Here is a 19,051-nt window from a genome sequence, read left to right as displayed (position 1 = left end):
ATAGTATAATATAAGTGTAAAACGTTAAATACAATATATATACATATCAGATATTATTCTACTCTATCTATTTTCGCGAATGGTCTGACTTCTGACTCTATACTGCCGCCACGATTTCCGGTGGTATTGCTCCATTTCTCCCGGAGTACTCCGGATTCGTAAGCTCAGAGGTGACGGACCCGTTGACGGACGAATCACCTCCGGGACCGGACGAAACGGTCCGTATCCGTATTTACCGCAGGGTGTGAATGGGCCTTTACGACCTTCTTTAAGGGTGATTCCTGCAAGCTTGCCTCTCGTTATATAGGCCTACATCAGTATCGTGACCAGCTCTGCCGTCCATCTCGGATTCCCCATGTCTCAATTCAGGCGATGCATCCTTCAAAGGACCCGGTCTATGAAGGTGTGGCCTTCGTTGAATGTGAAGGCCGGACTGAAGGCCGAACGAACGTTTTTAAATGAAACGGTCTGGCCTACGGAGCATTTCAAGTTTGCGTAACAAGCCCTTAACACCCTTTACCTTGCATGATGACGTGCCGCTCCTGTCACCTAGCAACCCTGAAAGCTGCGGTTCAAACCGGACGGCGGAGGAGAAATATGGAGCCGTTATGTAATAATTATGTAAAATATAACGTTAATTAATTTAACGTTATATGGCTCGTTTAATGTAATTGAACTTTGACAATAAAGTTACAAATTTAAAATAGTCCCAACTTTATTTTAATATAAAAAAATGTTTTTACACAGTTTTGTCATTAAATGTGTAATTTGGTGCAACTGCCGCTTCCGCTCTCTCCGACGCCATTTATGAAAAAATCCAATGGCAAAGAAAAAGAACAATCTTGGAATACGCTGGGCCATGAAGGATCCAGCCGGTGGATCCTTCAAATCCGGGAAAAGAAGGCTGCATTTGTTGGCCGCATTTGAAGGAGCCTTCGAATTGGGACAGCCTTGACGTGTCGCAGTGACACAATCGGCTTTCGAATGCAGCCTTTGAAGGATGCGTTCCCTGAATTGAGACACAGCCGTGTCCACCCTACCTTTCATGTCTCTCCCCAAGGCTCCTCCTCCACCAAGATTGATTTATGATTAGCCCGCCTGCACAATCCGGCGGCAGTATCTCATTTAGAGATCTCATTCAACCTCACTAGGTTTCATTCTTATCTAACGGTCGGGTGAGAGCCCTTACCTCAGTGGGACTTTGTATTTTTACTATTTAGTGCACAATCCAGGATTGAGTTTCATCCCTATGGAGAGGTGAGGTCTATTTATTATTCTTGTTTATAGTGTGTTTTTTGGTTACCTCTTCAGCGAGGGACGTTAAGCACAAGATGAACCAGAAAGTCTTACGTAATGAAGGAAAAATAAGAGAAAAAAAATGGTCTGTCATCTTCAACTTTCAACATAGTTGAAAATATATTGATCATATAATGACCTGAGTGTGGAGTGCAATGAATGAGGAGATAAGAGACGGAGATTCGGCGAGTCGGCTTTACTCTCCACTTCAATATAAAACTTCACATCAAACGAGATGGAGGTCAAACGGGGACACCAGGTTAAACCGGAACTGCTATGACGTAACCCTTTCCCTAAAGGTACAGTCGTTTGGTGAATGTCTCTTAATCGTGCTTGTGGGTCACCACACAGGCCCCCCCAGAATTCACCCAAAAGAACAGAGGCAGAACTAACAGGTACCCCAAAGAGAACACAGAACACCCACTAGTGCAAAACAGAACAAACCAGCTCATTCCCTAGAAAAGTCAACGTATAGGGGGGTGGACCAGGCGGCCAGAACAGCTGCGCTTAACAGGAGAAGAGCAAAGGGCAGGAGCAGGTGTCGAGGCTGCCGCAGGAGGGTGCCCTCGCCGCGGGGGCTGGGCCAGCTGGAGCGGTTTGCCAATATCCACATGAGCAGGCTTGAGACGGTCTATAGCCACCCGCTCAAGCCTGCCCCCCATATCCACAACAAAGTTCTTAGACCCTCCCTCCAGAATGCGGAGGGTATCTGGAAGAAACCGTGGCATCTGGAAGAAACTCCCCCGGGACGCGCAGGGGCTGGCCGTACACCAGCTCGGCCGATGAGGCTTGAAGATTGGGGGCGGCTTCCTTGGGGGCGGAGCGAAGGCCCAGCATAACCCATGGGAGGCGGTCAGCCCAGTCAGTGCCCGTAAGGCTGTCCCTGAGCGCGGCCTTCATGTCTTGATGAAACCGCTCGCAAAGTCCGTTGCTCTGTGGGTTATAGGCTGTGGTACGGTGGACCTTCACCCCCAGGACCTTGGCGACCGCAGTCCAAAGCTCCGATGTGAACTGCGGACCCCGGTCCGAGGAAAGGTCGGTGTGCCGAAACGGGCCACCCAAGCCATAATGAACGTCCGGGCCACTTCCGCTGATGTAGTGGAGGACAGGGGAACCACTTCTGACCACCTGGCGGTCCTGTCCACCATGGTGTGGAGGAAGGTGTAACCACGGGAGGGGGAAAGTGGGCCCACCAGGTCCACATTCACATGGTCGAAACGTCTCTCTGGCACTTTGAAGGGTGCCATGGGGGCCTCGGTATGACGAGTCACCTTTGCGCGCTGGCACGCCCCACAGACAGCAGCCCAGCCCATGTCCCTCTGCAGGCCCGGCCAGACGAACTAGGACCCCACCAGCTTGGCAGAGGCCTTCACCCCCGGGTGGGAAAGGCCGTGGATAGTGTCAAAGACCTTACGCCTCCAGCCAGCAGGTACCATGATGCGCAGTTGGCCAGTGGAGACGTCGCAGAGGAGTGTAGCGTTGGCCATGCCAAACACTACATCTTTCATGAGCAGCGCCGTGGGGGCTGTCCTGTAGGCTTGCACCTCAGAGTCCACAGCCTGATCCTCAGCCATGGCTGTGTAGTCGAGGCCCAAGTGGACAGACCCAGTAACCACCCAGGAGAGGCAGTCGGCTACCAAATTGTCTTTGCCGGCCACATGCTGAATGTCAGTGGTGTACTCGGAGATGGCGGAGAGCTGACCCTGCTGTCGACCAGACCATGGCTCCGAAGACTTGGCCATGGCGAACGTCAGCGGCTTGTGGTCAACGAAAGCTGTGAACCAACGGCCCTTCAACAGGAAACGGAAATGATGGGTGGCGAGGAAAAGAGCCAGGAGCTCCCTGTCGAAGGCGTTGTATTTCCTCTCGTTGTCACGGAGCTTCCTGCTGAAAAAAAAGGCCAGCGGTTGCAAGGCTCCTCCCACCCACTGTTCACAGACAGCCCCCACGGCGTAATCAGAGGCGTATGTAGTAAGAGCAACAGGGGCGGTCAGAGACGGGTGCACCAGCAGAGCAGCGTTGGCCAGCGCGGTCTTGGCAGCATGCGCGGGCGTGGGAAACTGGTGACGGCGTCCACCTTGGCAGGGAGGGGAAAAGCCCCCTGCGGGGTGACATGGTGGCCGAGGAAAGTGATGTACGACCGGCCAAACTCGCACTTGGCTGGGTTGACGATGAGACCATGCTCACTGAGTCGACCGAACAGCTGCAGTAGATGCGTCAGGTGGTCATCTGCGGACGCACTGGCCACGAGAATTTCGTCCAAGTAAACAAATAGGAACGGCATGTCCCGCAGCACAGAGTCCATGAGGAGCTGAAACGTCTTCGCCGCACTCTTGAGGCAGAAAGGCATCCATAGAAATTCAAAAAGGCCAAAGGGTGTGATGACTGCCGTCTTGGGGACATCCTGCGGGCGGACGGGCACCAGATGGTAACCGCGCACCAGGTCCACCTTCGAAAAGATGGCGGCGCTGGCCAGGTGGGAAGGGAAGTCCTGAATGTGCGGGTACCGGGTACCGGGGTACCGGTCGGGGGTGGTGGCATTGTTCAGGCGACGGAAATCACCACAGGGACGCCAACCGCCATAAGCCATGGTCACCATGTTTAGGGGGGAGGGGCACGGGCTGTTGGAACGGCGCACAATGCCGAGGCGCTCCATGGTGGCGAACTCCTTGGCAGAGTCGAGGCGCCGGGCTCGTGCATAGACTGGGGGGCCAACCGTGGTGATGTAGTGCTCCACGCCATGCTTAGCCACTGCCGATGAAAACGTGGGCGTGGTGATGTCAGGAAACTCAGCAAGCAGGCATTGATACCGGTCCCCGGTGGCAAACGTGTTCGACAGACAAAGCTCCCCCACCCCTCCCAGCGTGCAGGGGTACGAAGCAAAAAAGAGAGCGTCGATCAGGCGGCAGTTTGTAACATCGACCAACAGTCTGTAATCGCAGAGGAAATCTGCGTAGACACGACGGCCATGACGAAGTCCCAGCCGAAACGTCGCCCGCCGAAACACACTTCCACATACCTCGTGCCACAGGTACGAATGGGTGTGCTGTTGGCGGCGTCCATCGGGGGGCCACGCCCGCCAGCCATGGTGTCCACAGGCTTCGCCGGCAGGATCCTGCGCTGAGCCCCAGAATCGACCAGCAGCCGCCGGCTGGACAAGGTGTCAGTGACGAACAACAGCTTGCAGTCACGGCCAGCACTCACAGCCGCTGATGAGCGCTGGCCCGGGCTTTTCCCTGGGCCCCAAAACTGCAAGGCTGGCAACATTGCTTGGCCTTGGCCCCAAACCTGGAATGGTAATAACACCACCCATCATCACGCTGTCGGCGGGCCGTCACAGCTGCTGCGGTGTCCGGGTCGTACTCCGGGGGTGGAAGCGGGTCAGACGTGTGCTGGGGGGGCAGCAGCGCATGGACAAACTGCTGCTTGGTGGCGAGGAAAATCCTGTCTGCCTCCACAGCCAGCGTCCGGTAATCTCTGGAGGAATATAGGGGGGAGCTGGCCAGTGCGGTGCGCACGGGTGCTGGAAGCTGCCGCAGGAAAATGTGGGCGAAGAGGACTGAGGGATCCGCCAAGCCAAGCACAGCCAGCATCCTCTCCATTAACTCGGATGGCTTGCTGTCGCCCAGGCCGTTCAGGGAAAGCAGGCGGTCTGCCTTCTCCAGCTCTGACAGTTCAAAGAGGTTCAGCAGGAACGTTTTGAGTGCGTCGTACTTGCCGACAGCTGGAGAAGCCTCCAACCGCGCCATAGCCCTGGCCGTCGTCGAGGCATCTAAGGCCGCTAGAACGTGTATATACTTTGTAACGTCCTGCGTTTTTCCTCTCAGCTGGAACTGGGCCTCGATGTGTTGAAACCACAGCCAGGGGTTGTGCTGCCAAAAGTCTGTTAACTTGACGGTGGCAGCGTAGATAGCACCGACGTTAGCCGCGAAGTCAGCCGCGCCACCAGCAGCGGCCGGCGCCACAGCAGCAGCATTTTTACCACTGTCGATGTGAGACATAACCAAGCCGTATCCAACTTGCGTCGGGGTCACCAATTGTGGAGTGTAATAAATGAGGAGACATGAGACGGAGATGCGTCGAGTCGGCTTTACTCTTCAATATAAAACTTCACATCAAACGAGAGTGAGGTCAAACGGGGACACCAGGTTAAACCGGGACTGCTATGACATAACCCTTTCCCTTAAAGGTACAGTCCCTTGGTGAATGTCTCTTAATCGTACTTGTGGGTCACCACATGAGTATATTGTACAAAACTAGTTCGTAGTTCGACACTTTCTTAAATCCCCTCTTTCTATCAGTTGAAATAGGGTCCATCAAATCTCTCTACTTTTCTCTTTCACTCCTGTGCAGGGTTTTCCTGATCAGTAGTGATACTTCTAGACCCGCCCTGTTTGGCTCTACTAATGGCTCACCTGTTCCCATTGGTGGTATCTGGGGGCTCGTACTCTCTTCCCTGTCTGGGAAAGGACTCCCCTGACCTTCTGCAGGACCAAGTGTCAGGCCTAGGCGTCTCATGTGGTGCAATTGGTTTACACTTACCCTCCCTCTTGGCAGCCCTTTCATCTACATGTTTAGCTCCAGCATTCAGAGATGTGCTGCTCGTACCCACAAGTGCAGATTTTTCATCAGCAGGGGATGTTCACTCAGACAAGCCATCTTTGCCGGTCCGCCAGAGGGTACAACAGTACCATGATCGCCGACTCCTGGCCTATCAGACTACCCGTCCCGCCTGTTCCCGACTCCTAGAATATCAGACGACCCGCCTATCACAGATTCCTGACCTATCAGACGACCCGCCTGTTGCCGACTCCTGGCCTATCAGGCTACCTGCCTGTCGCAGACATCTGGCCTATCAAACTACATGTCCCCATTACGACCCCTCGCTGGTCGACCAGGCCATGGCCAAACCATCTTCTCCTGGTGCCTGTTTGCCTGCCCTACCTTTTCCCTGCCTGCCATTAGACATTATTCTTGAGTTCAGTAAATCCCTTATTTCAGTTCTGTGACTCGTTGAAGTCCCTCCCATTAACAATTGTTAATGGGAGGGAACTCAGTCTATGTGTTTTTGGTCTGAAGAAATAATATTTTTACTGTGAAGCTGATACCGGATCTTGAAAATTCACTTTCCATGTGATTATGTCAATCTATAAATTTGCTTATTTTGTTTATTGATATAAGCACTTCACTAAAATGTAGAATACTTTTCGTTTGAAACAAGTTAAATACCAAAATAGCCTGAAGTGCATTGACAGTGTTGACAAGTTGTTTTGGCTGATGTCCAACGAAGTGGCCATAATGGAGCAATCTTAATCCCTAACTCTGATTTATTATCCCACAATGGAACGAAACACCTATATATATTTCTTAACCTTTTGCGTTTTTACTAGAGCTGTCAAGCGATTAAAATATTTAATCATGATTAATCGCATTTATGTCATAATTAACTCTGATTAATCGCGATTAATCACAAATTCTTTCCTATGCTAAATATCCCTTGATTTCTTTCTCATTTTAATGCTCTTATCAACATGGAGAAGTGCATCAGCTTGCCTTGTGCAAATGCTTCTTTATTGAAAACAACATTGGCATACTGATCAAAAATACAAAAAAAATTACAAAGTGCAAAGGTAAACTAGGACTCAGCCTATAGTGCAATCAAACAAACATACTGCCTTGAACATTGCAGTCAGGCTACTGCTTCTTTCTAAGGTAAACTAGGACTCAGCCTATAGTGCAATTAAACAAACATACGAACATACTGCCTTGAACATTGCAGTGACTTGCAGTCAGGCTACTGCTTCTTTCTAAGGTAAACTAGGACTCAGCCTATAGTGCAATTAAACAAACATACAAACATACTGCCTTGAACATTGCAGTGACTTGCAGTCAGGCTACTGCTTTTTTTTTTGAGCCAATTGCTCAAACAGACCAGCCTGTTGACGTTTTCAGGCAACAAGGAAGCCCGCTTTTTTTGCACAACATGCCCAGAGATTGAAAACAACCTTTCACAAGGTACTGATGTGGCCGGTGTTGCCAAGTACTTGCGTGCAAGGCAGGCCATTTCAGTGTGAGCCCCTTCATGTGTGGACCACCATTCCTGGGGACAGTTATCCATGCCGGTTTGAGGCTCCGCCTTGTAGCGCTCCAGACATTGCTGAATATAGTCCTCCTCTTCCTCAGACGAAGACTCGTGTGCAAGCATGAGATTTAGTTTATTCTTAGGAGGCTCAGGCGTGACCTGGTTATCTGGCTGTGCAGGCCTCTCCCTCTCCATCTCCTGGAGCAAGGCGCGGACCGTTCCCCACACCTCAACCCTTTCGGGTTTGCTCAGACACTTGAGGTCCTTAAACCTTGAAATGAATTGAAATCAACTTTAATACAAGTACAGGTGCAGGTATAACAAAATTGTGACAATATCCCTATCTCTACAGAGCTAAATTAAAAAATAAAATACAAAGTAAAATGGAAGTAAAAAGAAGCAAGCAACCTTACAAAACAAACACACTGAGAGAAACACAATGCTGAGAATGAGGAGTAGTGTAAGAATGAAGTATGGCAATCTGACCTTGGGTCAAGTGATGTAGCAACTCTCAGCCATGTGATGTTGGTCTTCTCCTTGCGACCCTCCATGTCTGCTGTGAAGGTTCCCTTGAACTTGATCATGTAAGCTGGGTCGTCCTCAGTGACTTCCATCACTCTTGACAGGTGACACAGTGCTGGCAGCACAACTGAGCAAGACACATACTGCTCTCCTCCCAGAAGTTCAGACACATGCCTGCATTAATAAAGAGAAGCACTTTAGTGGGGAACTATTTACGCCTACTGTAGCACACACACACACACACACACACACACACACACACACACACACACACACACACACACACTTTACGTTACTGTTCTGACACAGACCTACTTTGATTATTAAACAATCTAACAGATATACACACGACACGGATACACAATTAATTACCTGCAGAGCTCCAGGCTTCTTCATTTTCCCCAGCTCAGTAGCGGTTGGCATGGCGACGTTGGTTGTGTGCAGGGCCAGTGCATCTCTCAGAGGTTCAGCATTACGCTGAACACGCTTGATCATTTCCAGGGTACTAGTCCATCTGGTCGACACTTCCTGTGCGAGTTGCTCTTTCTTCTGGTGATATTTGACTTGTTGCAGCTCGAGCTCCGCTTGGTTTGCTGGGCTGTGCTTAAAGTGTCCCACAACTTTTCTGCATTTTGCCAATGCACTGTCAAACGCGCTGTTGTTTAGAGCAACCATAACTGCTCGGTGAAGACTGTGTGCGATGCACGGCATGTGCTCAAAAGGGAGCCGCCTGGCCGCTGCAATCATGTTGCGTGCACTATCTGTGGTCAGTGAGACAACTTTGTGTTCGATGTCCCACTCCCTAGCTACTTGCATAAAGTGCTCTGCAACAGCGTCAGCGAAGTGCCTCTCTTCTGTCTTAATGACAGTCAAAGCATGCGACTGAAGTTCCCACTGTCGGTCAAAGTAATGGGCTGTTACCCCGAGGTAGTTTAGATTACTGACGGACGTCCAGTAATCACCAGTGAGCGCGACTGCTTCTGTCGTCTCCAACGCCTGCTGTACCTTAGCCTTCTCCGTTTCGTGCAAATTCTGTACGTGGCTTGTAATGGTGGCTCTCGAAGGCAATTGGTAGGTCGCGTCATTGGATGCGATGCGAATTATATCAACCAGACCCTCGTCCTCAACAACGTTAATAGGCCTACATGCAGTGGCCAGCCATTTAGCAATGGCTGCAGTAAGTTTGTTCTTAGTTGTGGCATCCATGGGCTTCTGTCTGAAGTTATCCATTGTTGTCTGGCTATCACGAGGAGGCAGGGAAAGAGAATTCGCATTGGCCGTGTGCTTGGCCATTAAGTGGTATTTCAGACTGGATGTGCTGCGATGATAGCTCAGTTCACAATGGCAAATCACACATTTTACTTTGTTCTTGTCAATGGAACCATTTGGCAACTTTTTAAATATAAACTTTCCATTAAGAATCGTTTTGGCGTCCATGTCTGACTTTACATTAGCTTTTGGCCGTGGCTTGCCCCAACCGGTTTGTGTGCGGCGTGCTTGATGTTTTGTTTCTGGTGTAGCTAGATCCGGTATGGTGTAGTTTTTCTAACGTGACTAGTTATTGCTAGAAAGCAGGTGAATAATCTACGTTTGCCAAGGCAAAAAAAAAAAATATATAAATATATATTTTGCGTTAATCGTGCGTTAAAAAATTTAACGCCGTTAATATTGGTTTGAGTTAACGCCGTTAATAACGCGTTTAACGCACAGCTCTAGTTTTTACATTCTAAAGGGCTAAATATATATTCTACATGACACATGTATCCTCAAGACTCCAAAGACGAATGAGACGGGTACGTTTTGTCTCAACAAAGAGGCATTCAAGAGCACAGCTCCCCATTCTCCTGCTCTCCAACAGCTTTCATAACTACGACTACAACCGAGGATTGGGCTGAAGGTCGCCAGGTAAGAGGGTCACTGGTTAAACTGAAACAACGGGCTCAATGTTGTTTTTTGCCTTTGTATTTAAATGAAATGCTGCACACCTACGCAGAAGTGGTATTTTAACCTTTCAGTGCAAACGGTATGTATGTATCATTTCTTTATTTGCCTTTTGTATTTTATTTGAACTGTACACATAAGAGGAAGATAAAGTGGCTATCTGCAAATTTCAGAGCAACTGTTTCATATATATTTTTTATGTTTTTATTTCCCTTATATACAGTGCAGTGCATTGAGTGTTGGGCTCCTATGAAGACTCCATCGTGGAGGTGTCCTATTCCAGATTAAGCTTTTGCTATTGGACTAAATATGTTATTTAAACAATTGCAAGCATCCTCACAAGATCCTACTTAAAAAGCGGGTGATGAGACAAGTAATATGTAATTAACACACTGTATTATAATGCATGAACATTATACCATGGAAGTTCTGATACCTACCGAAGGTCCAACAAGACCATTATGTAATTGTTCAAAAGTATCACATCAATCCCTGCTTAAATAACCTACCGTAGGCTTGGGTGAACACACTTATTATTTGGTGATTTAGTGTAGAAATTCCCTTAACTAGATACTTGATACATGTACCGATTGGTTACCATAAAGTTATTCATTGCCATTATCTAACCAAACGAGACAAGAGAAGACATCCCTGCAGCCCTAGGCAGGCTTATCTTCCAGCTAACCCTCTGTGTTCCAGGTTTTCTCCAGGTTCAAATCTCTTGTCCATGTCAAGCTCAGAAAGAGTTCAACGAGAAGCTTGCCTCATAGTGGCTGTAAGGGGCCGTTGGTGAGGTGCAGAGACCTCCCAGGCACGGCCGTTGCATGTATAGTCCCCGTCTGGCCCTGATGTCAGGATGGATGCGCAGGGCATGCCCCCTATGTGCGAATCTTCAAAATATTGGGAATAAATTAAGGGTTGGGGCCTTAAGGTTATAAGAGCACCTCAAGGTTATATAAGTACCTCAAGGTTATAAGAGCACCAAGGTTATAGTAGCACGGCACCTCAAGGTTATATAAGTGCCTGAGGTTATAAGAGCACCTCAATGTTATAGAAGCACCTCAAGGTTATAAGAGCACCTCAAGGTTATTAAAGCACCTAGAGGTTATAGAGGTACCTAATATAGAAGCACCTCAAGGTTATAAGAGCACCTAAAGGTTATAGAAGTACCTCAAGGTTATATAAGTACCTAAAGGTAAAGAAGCTCAGCAGGAATTTCAGCATGAAAGCTTATCCTATTTGAACTCAGGCAATGACAGAATAGGCTCCTGCTAGCTTGTGTCTCCCTGCCAGAGCTCTGTCTCTAACCCCCATGGTTGTTAAATTAATGATCAAAGAGCAATTGAGGGGTTGGTATTTGCACCAAAGAGCCCTTTGTCTTCCAGTCCAACAACAGTCCCCCACAAACCAACAGGTCTGGGGGCAAATCTTACCTAGGTATCACACCCAGCCAATTGTTCAACCTAGAGGGTGCAGGGCCAAGGGAAGCACGATTCGGCCGATCTTTAACACAAACCCGCAATAACCTTTGAAAGCAGCAATATAAAGTTTGCTAATTTCTGCTTTGTAGGTATAATCAAGCCGAGTATAAAATTGTTAGAGACCACCATAGGTCTATTCAGTGTTCTAAATTAACAATGTTTATTAAACGTAGGATGCTAAGGATGCTGCTATGCATGTCCTTACCATTTTCACTACCATCGTTAAGATATTGCTAGTTAGAATAAGGGTGCTATATTTCTGAACGACATACTAAAATGGTCAAATCCTCTATTTTCTAACACTATTGTATTAAAGCTATGACATTCTGCTGCACATGGGGCTAAGCCAAGTCGCATCCCTGCAAATGGTAAACGTATGATAGTATCAGGCTTATCGAGCCAGTGAAGGCCCCCAAATTTGATGACAGTCTTCTGTCACTGATTGATTTGAGACAAGGTGCAACTCAATCCTAATCACTGCTCTCAAAAGTAGGGACAACAGATTTGATGACATTACCTTGCAAGGCAGCTGGAATCACAAGATCACAATAATGCTTGAAGCCATCTTGCAATGCTTCACGTTGACGCACACCACACTTGATGTGTGGTAGACGTTGATAGACAGATGGTTTATCCACCTGCAAGGTACATGTGAAAGTGCCCCCTCTTTTCTTAAAAGTTTCCAATGAAGACTTCCCAGATGGTTCTGTGTAACAAACCATGTAGTGCAAATAAAAAAATTGCAATTAGATTTCTGAAGTACCTAACAAGCCATTTTTAACCCCCTACATATGAAGGGGGATTTGACCTGTAACAGTGTCACCGTTATGTTTACATTCCATTGCAACCTTTGGTTCCAGGCAAATAGTGTTTGGCTGTTGTCAAATGGCTTAATTGCTTGGGAAGGCTCCTAACTGAGTGAAATGATCTGGAAATATTTGAGCGGCAGCCATGATAAAAGCTGTTTGAATTCTCTTAATGCTAAGGAAAGGTGCTTCAATGCTTCCTTACTTATCTAATTTAGCATAGGTTACAATGGACCATCCTTTATGATAAGAAAGAGCCATCACACAGTTCCTTGCGGCAGAAACATTTAAAACAGGGGTGCACAGACTTTTCGGTTTTCGAAATGACCAGGCACAAATGATCTACCTACATTAAGAAATGCTAGACATATATTTATTTTACCATTTTTGGATGACTTGCACTGAATGGAGACACCCAAGGATTCATAGTCTGGACAGCAGCTGCTGGTAGCTAGTCTCAAGCAGTCATTGTGGAATGGTATTTAGGCTTAATAATCTTCATGTGGGAAAAGGCTGATTGGCATAAAAAGTAGAGCCAAATAATACAGTCAAGGACGTAGCACATTTCTTCATGTTTGGATACTTTTCCTTTGTGAGTATTTTCCAAATTTGTCCATGAGCATGACTTAAGCTCGATATCAGCTTTTACTATCAAAATATCATTGTCCACTACAGACAAGTTCAGGTGAAACAGTACTGCAATTTTGCGAGTAAATCAACCTCAACATCTTACCTAAATGGATAGCACATAATTGTAGCAATTGGCTTGAATAGAGCAAAGTCTTGAAACCGTTTGTCAAAGTCTGACAGACAATTTTCGTCAATGAAGTGATAAATGCCATAGGGATGGATTATTTTTGTTGTGCAATCTACCAGCCTCTACCTTTGCGATCTACGTATTTGAAACCCTTGGTGTAGGCGATTTGGGATTGTTTCTTTGAGGGATTGGGATTGTATCCTGCTTGAGCCCACCAAATAAAGGATTAAATGAGTATTGCCTCTGCAATCTATTCGGAAGAAAACGACTTGGAAACTGCACCCTGCTTTGAACAAACGACTACACTTGATTTGAGGGTGGATCTTGGGGCATTTTAGTGCCCAGGGTGGCCGACCGTAGGATGCGCTCTGACGCTCGTCTCAGAGGGAATGCATTGCAATGACGAGGCTAGGATTTTTTTTTACGCTCACAGCTTGTGTCAACATGCTAACTGAACTGAGAGTCATACTGGGTATCTGGCAACAGAAGTTGTGGCTTCCCCTGAATTCGGACTTAACATACCCGGTTAAGCTGGAAGCCCGGCTTCTTGAAACAGTCCTCAGCACTAATACAACTCTAATTAATTAGAGAATTAATTAAAGTTATTTTCTTTTTTAATGTAGCGGAGGTGTGGACAGTTTTGACTTCTCCTCCAAGAATGTGGGTGATATCGCCAGCATCTGCCTGGGCCACACGCCCAAGGACGGGAAGAAGGTCAAGGGAGAGGTGTTCTGGCATGTGGAGGAGGTCATCGTCACGGAGAAAGAGCTGGGGAACAGGTAAATACCACCCCTGGAGCCTTTTCAAAGAGCCATCCTAGTAGGACCAACAGGTGCTGCTCATAACACTAACTATGGGTCTGCTACGTTCATGTACCAGGGCACGTAATAGACTAAACTAGGGTAGTTTATTAGTGTCATTAACCAGGGACACTTTCACAGTCTCTGGCAGACTCGGGGGGGGGGGGGGGGGGGGGGGTCAGCTCCCCATAGTGCCCCCATGGCATCGCTAATGTGTACTCAAGAGTGGAAAACAAGGGGAAGGCCCATTGGCTTATGGGTGCCCTTCCAATAGAAGAGTGCCCCCACAAGACTGTGTCCCAGAGGGTTCCCTTTCCAAGAGAGATGTGATGCAGTGCTGTTTAGGGAACTCCTACAGGTGAGAAAACATGATGAAGTGCCCAATTAGGTGCTCCTCTAATGGATAAGGGCCTCTCCATTAGATACAATGTGATGTGGTGCCATAGAGGTGCCCTTACAATGGGATAACTTTGAGGTTCCGTCTAGGTACCCTCTTAGATGCCCTTCCAAGTGAGAAAACACGAGTGCCCCTTACAATGGAGTGAGAAAACCCAGGGAAGAAAAATTATTCACTGCTTTAGAGTCTCCCCTACAAAGATTTCAATGTTTACAGTTCCCTGTGGGTTTTTATCATTGACATGGGTTGCAGCGAAGAATTACATCTTCACGGAGGCCAGGAAGCATGCTGTTAGGCAGTTTCAGACAACCTTTGCCATAACCTTTGCCACGAAAAGAGTATGGTGGCAAGCAGCACGGGAATGACCAGACGGGAAACCCAGGTTATAGCAGTTCGCATCGTGCCCCATACACTGCATGACCCCGAGGGTTGCAGAGAAACACCAGCTTGGTGAGAAACACCACCTAAAGCACACCGAGGACCACCTCGGTGGCGCTGTCAATTGTGGCCGACAAGACCTTCACTGAGGTGTAATCACCATTCATTCTTTATCAAGTCCACACAATGTCAATGCCTCAAAGGACCCATGACGGTGCTACGTGTCTAACTAGCGATAGTCCAAACCCTCCAGGATCCTTTGCGGCACTCAGAACTCGGTTACTACACTACAACTCCTAATCCTAACCACGATTCCGATCGCTATTTCTCAGGAATGTTGTGAAAACCAATTGACTGTAGGTCTTTTTTTAGCTTAAGGGTATGCAATATCTGCTTAGATGCACTGCCACAGGTGACCTGGATGTGGGCTAATGAACAAGTAGAGGTGGAAGTGGCTGCAAGAGACTGATTCTGGTTAGGATGATGTAATATAATCTAAGAGCAAAAGGTCAGACGAGTCTAGAGATGCTGCTGACACCACAAATGAGGCGCAGCTGAAGCTGCGGGAGCTAGCACGCAGGACAAGCCCATAAGGCGTAGTCTAGAAGGCATAGCCTACATGAAATAGAACTTGAGTTATAAAACATAACTATCGTTAAACTGCATTTGTTCACTTGATCTCTTGGAAGTCTGCTGCAAAAATCCAAAGTATCCATGATACACGGCATTTACCCTATGTTTAATTTGTGGTTTTCAAGTATGCATACATACAAGTCTAAAAAATCTCCCATTTGAAATGTATTGGTTTGAATGTCGTTCTGTGTAGCACGAAAAAGTCTGAGAAACGCTCCCATTCAAAATGCATTAGTATACATCTTATTTCGTATAGCACAAAAAAAGTCAATCGTGCTCTTGGACACGATTAAATCGATTCATTTTCATGAGCATGAGCACAAATCGCGTGATATTAGGTTGGATCTCTAATTATCATTCAGTACTGTGTACAGTTACCAGCTTTTAGTGGTGAGAGAATTATATTTATTATCGAGCCATGGCATCTCCCTGCTTGTTCCGTGACTGGAGAAGATGTTACAGGGAGGTCAGGTGTGAAAGCCGGAAATCTTTTACGTTTAAAGTTAAGAATGGACGCTGTAAGAAAATCCAAGCTGTGCTGATTTTTAACTGACATATCGGTTAATTTGCCATATACAGTGAATCAGCAGCCGACTTTAAAGATCCCATGACATGCTACTATTTGGATGCTTTATATAGGTCTTAGTGGTCCCCTAATACTGTATCTAAAGTCTCTTTCCCCAAATCAGCATTGGTGCAGAATTACGAGCCAGTCCCACAATGAGCTTTCCACAAGCGTGTCGTTTCTGTGTCTTTAGCTTTAAATGCTAATGAGGAGGAGAGAGGTGGGTCAAGGTGGAGGGTGGTAGTGTGGCCCTGAGCAGCTTGTGGCCACGGTACCATGCGCTAGGGTTTACAGTGGATTTATCGCAATGGATCAGATTCATAATATCATCTGGAGGCACACACAGCTTTTGGCCGTGTTCTGTAAAATATTCTAGAACACTCCGGGAGCTCTGGCGGGAGTCCTGGAGCCTTATATCTAAATAATGTTATATTATATTATATAAAGATATCTATCTAAAATAATATCACGGCCAAAAGCTGTGTGCCCCTCTGGAGAATATTAGGAATCTTAAAGCGTCACTTGCTTGTGATACAATTTGCGCGCAGTAAAAGAAAATTATTGGACTGAGATAATGTCCAATGCCGCTCCAATATTGGAATAATGCCTTCAAAGTAGACTCCTCCAACCAGTGATGTGTTTCCTTTGGCATCAAAATATAAAGTTGAAGGTGGTTCCATCAGGAAGGTTGGTAGTCTGCATTGATCTGATTGATATGGGGGACTCTAATACTATCTCTGTCCAGCGTGCAATGAATGAAGCGTAATTCGCTTCTGCTCCAATAGCCTAACCTGGAGAGAAATAAGAAAACAGGAAAAAGAGACAAGTGAATGCAAATGCAACTCTCTATAATTGTTCCAAAAGTCCAGACAAGCAGTAACACAAAGTGTGTAATTAATCTGAAAGTATGCCAGTGTGCAGTCAGATATGTTCATATGAAAGTGACTTTCAACTTTGACTGACTGATGTAGATTGTGGTTGCATTTAAAGTTGTGAAGTTAAGTACATTTGTGTTATTTTTATTCTAAAATATATTTGGCTGGTCTAAATAAAGACGAATGTTAAGTCCAGTAGGGAGAGAAACTGGAGCCCTTATCCCTAGTAGCATACTTTTGAAGGTAAAACCGGTGCAGACGTCTTTAAGGAAAAAATAATATAGAATGAATAAATACTAACTTCCAGCAATTCTCGTCTATAAATATTGATACGTTGTCACAATAATGCGCTCCCCATCAACAACTGTTGTGAACATTTGACAGATCCTTACTTTACACAATGATAGCGAGTGGAATAATGCTCAGAATTGATGCTTGGTAGGTAACTTTCTGACAATAATTTAGCATAACATTGCAACGATAACCGTAATAATATTTTATTATTATATCGTTATGAAATATAGAGACCAGTAGTACAGTATAACGCAGAAGTAGAACTGGTAGTGATATTAATGATCATTTGTAAGGTTTAGCTAATGATTTTTTTTTCTTACATACATATATTTGTACAATATACAAAATTCTACTTTCTTATATTCCAATATCTATGTATATAGGGCCCTGAAGAAGCAGACCCATGATGAGTGTTATGAGGGACACCTGTTAGATGTTTCTCTTTAAAGGACTAATCAATGGTCTATGATCCATCCATTGGGTCAGGATTTTTCAATCAAGGTGCTGGTAAAAAAGGAGATAGATTTTCAGTGGACAAACACTTAATGACGTGTTTGTCCATGATGAGCTATAAGACCCGCCCCTCAATCAACCCTTTGACTTGAAAAGTTAATGCTAAAACAAAAACATGTTTTACTTGTATACTGTATGTTCTCATACGATTGTGAATGATTTTTTTTCAGGTCCAGTTTAACATTTAATTTACAACAATAATATCTTTTGTATAATAAAAGTCCCAATCATCAGCCATCTTCCCCCCCCTCCCCATCCATTCAGGTACATTTTTGCGTGCAACGCTCAGATCCCGCTCTCGGCCAAGCGAGACGAGTTCATGACCTTCGAGTGCACGCGCACGGTGGAGAGCTTCGCCAGCAAGGCCAGCAGCCTGGTGCCTGTCAAGTACGAGATCATTGTCATCACGGCGGACCAGAAGGGCGCCGGCACCGACGCCAACGTCTTCATCACGCTCTACGGCACCAACGGTGACTCTGGCCGCCGGCAGCTCCGGCAGAAGTTCCGCAACCTGTTTGAGCGCGAGCAGGCGGACCGCTTTGTCCTGGAGATGCTGGACATGGGGGAGCTGCTCCGGGTGAAGATGGAGCACGACAACACAGGCCTGAGTCCGGGCTGGCTGCTGGACCGCGTGGAGGTCACCAACACCGCCAACGGGGTCACCACCGTCTTTATGTGTGGGAAGTGGCTGGACACCAAGAAGGCGGACGGACAGATCTTCAGGATTATTTACCCCAAATACTGATGAGGATACCCCAAGAAACAAACACTACCCAACGCCCTAGACTTCCCTCGGTATGGAGGCATCGTTTTATTGCCTTTTATAACGGACTCATGGGATTAGTATAAAAAAAGTGTACTGAAAACCTCAACGCTCAGGAAATAATGTTGGCTTTCTATCTTTTTTTTTTTTACATTCATTTCGTAATTTATCAACAGCATTTAAAAATTTAGAGTACATTTAAGTAGGACATACTGACAATTATTCTCTTATTCAGGTATATATAAAGTTGCCATCCTTATCATTTTTAAAGTGGCAATCTCTAAGATCTCCAAAGATTTTTATTTAAATAAAAGGTCACTATCAACCACCAGATGAGCCAAAACAATGTGGAATGAGCCTGTGGACCACCGATGAAAACCCTGCATCTTCTGCAGTGTTATGAATAGGAAATGGTTGTCAGTGGCGACTATCAAGCCAGGCATTCAAATCACAAGCAGTGCAGTTAGTGATGCGTTTTCCATTCTCCAGCAGTGGCCTGTTACACCAGGGGGGGTATGGCGGAGCCAACAGACTCGCTTTTCTCACATAGGTGGTGCCAAAGAGAAGAACGGAGATATACAAGATGGCCGCTTGCATATGGATCAGGAATGCATCAATTCACTTTTTTTCAGTATGTTTTAAAGCTTCGTCAATTATTTTCTAATGGTCAAAATTTCCCAACAATCACTTTGATTTTAAGCAAGTGTTAGAGTGTCAATTTGACCTAAAATTTTAAAGTTAGAAATTTTTTTTAAATGATCAGTGGCACACACACACCATACATTTTATCCAGTTTATTACAAAAAAAGGGCACATACAAAAGGAAAATATACAAGCAATGAAGTAAAACAAATATAAAAACAAATCAAGAGTTTGGGTTTAGCAATGCAACTTCAAAATCATTATTATTAGTAGTAATAAATAAATTACAAAAATCCACCAAATGAA

General features: G+C 46.1%; 1 protein-coding gene across 1 annotated transcript in view; it reads left to right on the top strand.

Moving 5' to 3' along the window:
* The window catches only part of LOC307089418 (lipoxygenase homology domain-containing protein 1-like), a gene marked incomplete at both ends in the record, with an annotated part of 86,130 nt that extends 68,045 nt beyond the window's left edge, over nt 1-18,085 (top strand). The window contains 2 exons of the mRNA XM_079755701.1: nt 13,509-13,664; nt 17,605-18,085. Coding sequence (XP_079611827.1) covers nt 13,509-13,664; nt 17,605-18,085 — 637 coding nt within the window. The remainder of the gene's footprint in view (nt 1-13,508; nt 13,665-17,604) is intronic.
* Nucleotides 18,086-19,051: the final 966 nt, after the last annotated feature.

Source organism: Pollachius pollachius (genome assembly GCF_949987615.1).
Source record: "Pollachius pollachius genome assembly, chromosome: 18".
Classification (NCBI taxonomy): Eukaryota; Metazoa; Chordata; class Actinopteri; order Gadiformes; family Gadidae; genus Pollachius; species Pollachius pollachius.
Note: the sequence above shows the minus strand (reverse complement) of the source record. Positions and strands in the feature narration are given on the sequence as shown.